The sequence below is a fragment of the Nicotiana tomentosiformis genome, chromosome 9, assembly GCF_000390325.3.
Source record: "Nicotiana tomentosiformis chromosome 9, ASM39032v3, whole genome shotgun sequence".
NCBI lineage: Eukaryota > Viridiplantae > Streptophyta > Magnoliopsida > Solanales > Solanaceae > Nicotiana > Nicotiana tomentosiformis.
Window position 1 is genome coordinate 110,266,302 of NC_090820.1, and position 6,888 is coordinate 110,273,189.

The 6,888-nt window shown below is 33.7% G+C and overlaps 1 protein-coding gene across 1 annotated transcript; it reads right to left on the minus strand.

Moving 5' to 3' along the window:
• Window positions 1-258: 258 nt before the first annotated feature.
• On the minus strand, window positions 259-5,022 carry LOC104092668 (ATP sulfurylase 1, chloroplastic-like). Its single transcript, XM_009598322.4, has 5 exons — window positions 4,381-5,022; window positions 1,813-2,218; window positions 1,228-1,488; window positions 1,049-1,135; window positions 259-730 (listed from the first exon to the last, which is right to left on the minus strand). Exons 1-5 carry the CDS (start codon window positions 4,887-4,889, stop codon window positions 593-595), a joined length of 1,401 nt encoding a protein of 466 aa, XP_009596617.1. The 5' UTR covers window positions 4,890-5,022; the 3' UTR covers window positions 259-592.
• Window positions 5,023-6,888: the final 1,866 nt, after the last annotated feature.

A 6,888-nucleotide genomic window follows, 5' to 3' on the forward strand; every position in this document is an offset into this window, starting at 1 on the left:
AGTTGTAAAATGTTATATTTATCAAAACCGAGGGTCTACTGGAAAACAATCTATCTACATACACACTACCCTCCTATCTACATACACACTACCCTCCTCAGACTCCACTTGTGTGAGAATTTGTGTTGTTGTTGTTGAACGCCTAAGTAATTTCAAAACTCTATACAAGTTCTAAATGATTCGTATAAATTAAGAGCTAATAAGTTATAGCGAAAGTGAAAAAGAAAATACATTGCGCTAAATAGGCTAAGATCTAAATGATTCAGAATCAAACCTCCATTAAGTGAAAATAAATGAGCTTAAGTTTGCTTTGTCCTTTCAAAAGAATGAAAAGCAACTCTCCAACTTCTATACTACATATCCAATTCCACTAGAAAACTTGAAACTCATTTTCAATGAAAGCAGAAACTATAATATAGGTGCACACAGATGTGTGCATAAATTTAGCACTATAATTTACAAGATGGAAACAATTTTTCATCAACCTATAACTTGTCGCACTATTAATTATTGGTAATTTGAAGAGTAATGTTGAACATATGTTCAGACACCACATAAAGAGAGTAATTCACTTTCTAAATAAATGAAACATTCAAACAGGCACTGCTTCAGGAATTCTCCCATTTTCAGCTGAAGACAAACTATCATAGTATTCCACCAAAACCTTCCAACCACCTGGGCACATAAATCCATCTGGAGGACTCTCCTTGTTCTTTGCAAGCGCTCGCATCTGAAAAGAAAAAAAAAAGAACACATTAATTTCACAATATTGACCGGTGGACAGCAGCATCAGAGACGAATTCAAAATTTAAACTCTATGGGTTCAACCTTTAAGATTCTTAGTACTGAACCTATTATATTCTTAAGGTTATACATTCATAGTTACTATTTATTGTAATTTTACTGGATTAGTATGCATAATCAAAAGTACTAGGTTCAGATGGACCCGATACTCATATGCTGCATTAGCCACCAATTGGCACAATAATTGATCTAGCACGGGGCGTGGAGTGGGGTAGAACACTGAAAGACAACGGAGAGTAGATACCTTGGTGCCTGAAATGAAGATAAAATCTTGAGGCCGAGAGGGGTCGAAGAAAGCCATTTTACTCTGAGTCTTGTCATACGCAGCCACCTACAAGAAAATTAGGTATTTACATTAGAGTTTGAGAATTAAAAAGGAAAGACGCATTGCACTTTAACCACGATTAATTGTTGCCGTCGTACCCTGAAAGGCAAGATATTCAGCCGTTCTAGTCCCGGGGCCATACTGAGAACCTTCTTGCCATGATCTGCATCATATAGATCTCTCTTCTCTAATGGATGACCCATTCCAGCTGGATCTCGTCCCACGATATAAAAATTAGCTCCTGCATTGATCCGAGCCTTTGCGTGCCATTGCACCTCGGTTGGACCGGCGTAGTGCATTGGAGATGGGAATATAGAAACCACAGTTGTCTCTGGATCAAGCACCCCATCTTCAAGTACCTGTGAAGAGTTCCAGTCACATATAGGAATTAGAAAGCAACCGGAGGCGGATTCAGGATTTCAACATTATGGGTTCTATATTCTAAAATGACGACTTCAAGTACTAAAAAAATGGTTTGTAATTTAATATTTGTTCATTTTTAGTGAATTTTTTAATACAAATACATTGTTTAAGCAAAAGTAATTGGGTTCAGCCGAACAGTATTGAAACTTCTAGCCCTTGTCGACGCTTGGACGGTTGAAGGGGGAGGCGAATCAAGTAGCATAGCGTTTAATTGCTTTATTTTACTTCCAAAAACATAAGGTAAAAACAGAAGCACAAACCTTTTCATGTTGCTTCATTCTCCAATGAAGAGGAACATCATCTGCCTTAGTGTAACCACCAAGAGGATGAAGCAAAAGGATAGGATTCTTATATCCCATTTCAAGAAGTCGTCGACGTGTATCAGTCATTAATAACGCATGGCCATTATGCACAGGATTTCTCAGTTGAAAAGCGAAAACTGCATCTGCATTACGCCTTGTAAATTCATCACGAAGTTCAGCAGGTGAAAGCCGGAACCTGTCAAGACCATCATTGTACTTGATCGGTTCTAGAACTTCCAAATCGCCACCAATTAGCCAGTTTCCAGCATTTGTTATAGTTTCCTCCGCATAAGGAAGTCCCCGGGCAGTGGTGCCCCAAGTTCTTGCTATCCGTTCTTCTTTGTTATGCTTGTAAATCTCGATACTACAATTACCAGATTAACAGGGAAAGACATTAGACGTAAGAAAGACATGATATCAGCACAGGGGGATCCAGGATTTAAAATCAATGCCAAACAAAGTGTGGAATATTAGTCTGATCAATATCTAAGATACATTCCAAAATGTAAAAATATCCATTGAGTAAACTACAGAGTAAGTTACTCCCTTTGAGCTATTTCATTTACTATATCTAGAAAAATTAGACATATATAGAAAAATATTACAGACATTGTAGTTATATATTCCCCTTGCAAGCACACATGATAGTGCATAAAATATTTTACAAGTAAGATTCAGTTGCATAATACTCTTTAAGTAATTTGACTATATTATTGATGGTGAACAGCCGACCTCGTGCCATTGACATAGGCATGCCACGACCGACCTCGTGCCATAGTGGCAGGGGCGGCCCAACCAAACACTTGCTTTAGGTCCCAAATAATTAAAGGCCCCGAAATTAATAGTATTTCTCTATATATAATAGTATATTATTTATATAATTATCTTTTATTATTGATAAATTTATTTCTTTATTGTCATATTAATTTTTAATAACTCGATTTCTTCCTCTAATTAATATAACTAAAATAGTTTTCTGTCAATCTTATTTTACTTTTTTACTTAATTATATTTCTCTATTCATTAGTTGGTCACGTAACTATATCTAATAATCTAACTTATTATTTATTTTCCTTACATAAATTATACTCTCTCCGTCCCAATTTATATGAGAGTGTTTGCCAGGACATGGATTTTATGAAATAAAGGAAGGCTTTTGAAACTTATAATCGTAAATAAATCATAAAAGTTTTTGGATAGAAATCATCTCATTAATGGTAAAAAAAAAAAATCTAAAGTTGAATTGTTACCAAATATAGAAAGGGACTTACAAAAAAAAATGGAGTCACTTATATTTTCTGGATTCTCCCATTTCAGTTGTGATGCAATCAACGTTAAATTCATTTAATTTTCTGTATTTTATAAAACTAAGTTCTCATTTTTTTAATTCCACATCCTCACTTGTCTAATTTTTTTAAAAACGATGTTCATTAAATTATATATATATATATATATATATATATATATACACACTCTTATTAATATCTTATTTTTATTGTTTAAGTCTCCGATGAGGTTGGGCCGCCCCTGCATAGTGGCATGCCACGGCCAACCTCGTGTCATTGATATTGGCATGCCACGGCCTACCTCGTGCCATAGTGGCCTGCCACAGCCAACCTTGTGTCATTGATATTGGCATGCCACGGCCGACCTGGTGACATTGATATAGGCATGCCACGGCCGACCTCGTGCACATCAATGTTGAAAGGGAATTTGTGAAATATCGACAAATTCAGATTTTGGTGCTTGTGATATCTAGTTAAGCACTCTAACCTTCAATTAGATGAAATATCCACTTTTGATCCTTTTTCTTGTGAATCTTCACAAATTTAACAAATTATTAATAGTTAAAACCATTAAATTACCTACTCCCTCCATTTCACTTTATGTAGCAAACTGAACAGGCAGAGTAAAAAAAAAAAAAAAAAAAGACTTTTTAAACTCGTGATGTTAAATATGTTTCTACATTAGTGTGATTATAAAAAAAATACTCATTAAAGGTAAAATATCAAGTTTAAACTAAATTATTTTTAAATTTAGAATGTTATTATTCTTTTTTAAACAAACTTAAAATGAAATTTTGCCACATATCTGGGGAATCCAAAGACCATATGTTATGTTAAATTTGTTAGATAATCTAAATATCACGTATTTCGGGACTTGTCCCTTTTCGAGGTTTAAACTTTAAAATTTTGACATGTATTTGGACTTAGTATATTTAAGTTTTTTGAATTTTTTTTATATATTTGGAAACTATAATATAAATCACAATAATTAATAACTCAAAATAATTAAAAGACATAAAAAATTTACGGTCAAACATATAACTCAGTTTGACTCTCAAAATTCTACGGCGGTAGGAGTACATTTTAATTAATTCAAAGTTAAAAATGCTTAGCAAAATATCACAAGGACTAAAATCATAATTACTGGTAACTAACGGGACCAAAAGTTGTACAGAAATTGAAATAAAATGGTGTAAAAAATTAAATTAATGATTTCGATAACACAGAAAAATTCACTTACTCATTTAAAATGGCAATGGCGTTATTTTTGTCATCAACAAGGGCCACACTACTGGACCCACCAATTTGATCCTTTTGAAAATCATCAATTGCAAGTACAATTGGAACCGACATGTTAACAACCGACCCGTTTTCAAGTCGAGTCGAATTAAAATGAAGAGTTTGGAGGAACTCGGATTCTCTCATAAATCCTTTTAATGGGCTGGCCCAACCTTCACTTAACACATGAACCCACTGAATATCAATTTTTGAAAGCTTGATTTGGGCCAACGATAAAGCCCGTTTAGTTATTTGGGCTTTTTGTGATTCCTCGACGACGAGATTCACAAGTTTGCCGCCATCGGGTTCTATCAATCCGCAGCGAATTCGGGCCCGGACTTGTTGTCCAGGCCCGAGTTTGCGGGATGAGAGAGGAAGATTGAGAGGTGTAGAGAAATGGGTTTTGTGAGTTTTAGGGAAAGGTTGAGTTGGGGTTGGAGTTTTGAGAAAAAGATAGCTTATGGTCGCCATTAATGGAGTTGCAGAGAGTAATTCTTTCTTTTTTCCTCTATTTTCTCAGTTTGGGGGTTAACAAAAGCTGGTGTGGTTTTTATAGGATGATTAAATATTGGAGGGAGAGATTCTTTGGGTATTTTTATGGAAATAAAATATTTGATTTCCTTTGGACTAATATATGTCAGCAATGTCGAAAGACAAAGATTCTATAATCAGTTTGGACTTTAACAACTATTTTTTTTTTATTCCGTGTCTCGTACTCATTTTGAGATCTGATTAAATTTATGTTCATCTCAAAAATTTTCACATCCGAACAAAATACTCTCTAACAAAGACGATTTCTTATAACTCAATACATTTGATTAAGAATAAAAAAATATTTATCATTTTTTAGACTAATGAAATCACTTTTTTGAAAAATAGTCTTACACAAAAAAAATTCAAAAATAAAATAACAAAGAAAAAACTAACAACCTGTTTTAAAAGATTTAAAAAAAATATTTCCAGAAATAAACCCGAAAATGATTCATTCATATAAATAAGATTATAGGGACATCTTGAGTGGATACGGAAGGATGAACCTAGACACTTTTTATGGATAATGAGAGTCAAATTAATTGTAATATAAATTTAGATAATATAAATTATTTATAGTTTGAATTCAAACTTGTACGAACAACTATTTATATGTGAAAGTAATACTATAATGATTTAAGCATGCTCTTTATCTCTTTCCAATGAATGAATCATGCCCATTTTAAGGCCAAATTCGAAGTGGAATGAAAAAGAAACTTTTCTTCTTCACTATGTAAGACACTTGTTGTCACTATTTTCCAATTCAATTGGCCGACCAACCGAGCTAGTCAAAGGCCTACCTGTACTTTTAGATATTCGATATTCGTATGAAAAAACTTCATATTGCCAACAAGCACTCTTTAATAAAAACGCATTTTGTATTTATAGCTGGAACCAGAAACCGTTTATTAAGGATAAAGAGAACTTATTACTCACTACTGTAATGACTTAATCGGTCATTTTGAAAGTTCGTATGTAGCTATTAATTATGCTATATTCGGGTAGTTTAGGACTCAAATCATGAATTACTTGTGATAATTACATCTTTTATTTGATTAAATTACTGGAATTATATTGTAAATTATTTGAGAAAATAGTAAAAGATCGAAACTTCGTATACTCGATTTTTGTGTAAAGTATTGAATTGTTAATAGAGATTGAACATCCTACGTGTTAATATTATAATAACTTCTCATTCCGGAGGTTCATAAGAAAATGTCCTCATTTCTTGTGGAGCGGGCCGAATGCCTCGGCAGTATAGATGCATCTATGGATCGTGCCGCACGTCTCTCGGCAGTGTACACGACACTCTGGATCGAGTCGTACGACCTCGGCAGAAATCGTGCATAATAATAATAATTACACGATACCTTGATATTTTAATTGATGTTTGTGAAGTTAATTGATAAATTAAAAATTATTGAAATGTAAGGAATTAATTATTTCTGCTTGTTAAGAAAATTATTTTTGTTCATCTAAAAATCATGTTTAATTCAATATATTCTATTGAAATATTATTGACCCATAGTGAGTGTCAAAGTCGACCTCTCATCACTACTTCTTCGAAATTAGGCTTGATACTTACTGGGTACATGTTCTTTACGTATTCATGCTACACTTGCTGCATTTTTTGTGCAGGACCTGAGACAGGTACTATCGGAGGACCTATCGGCGCGCACCCACGTTATCCAGAGTTTTAGTGGTGAACTGCCTTTCTGAGCCGTTCTGCAGCAACTAGTGCCTCTTCTTGTATTTGTATTCTGTCTATTTTATTTCAGACAGTATTTAGAATTTTGTATGATCTATTAGATGCTCATACACTTGTGACACCAGGTCTTAGCACACACTAGTAGAATTTTGGATTTAATTATTTTACTTGGGATTTAATTTATCTTATTTTCTCATATCTTTCTTAATTTTTGAAATTTCGAAGAGTTTG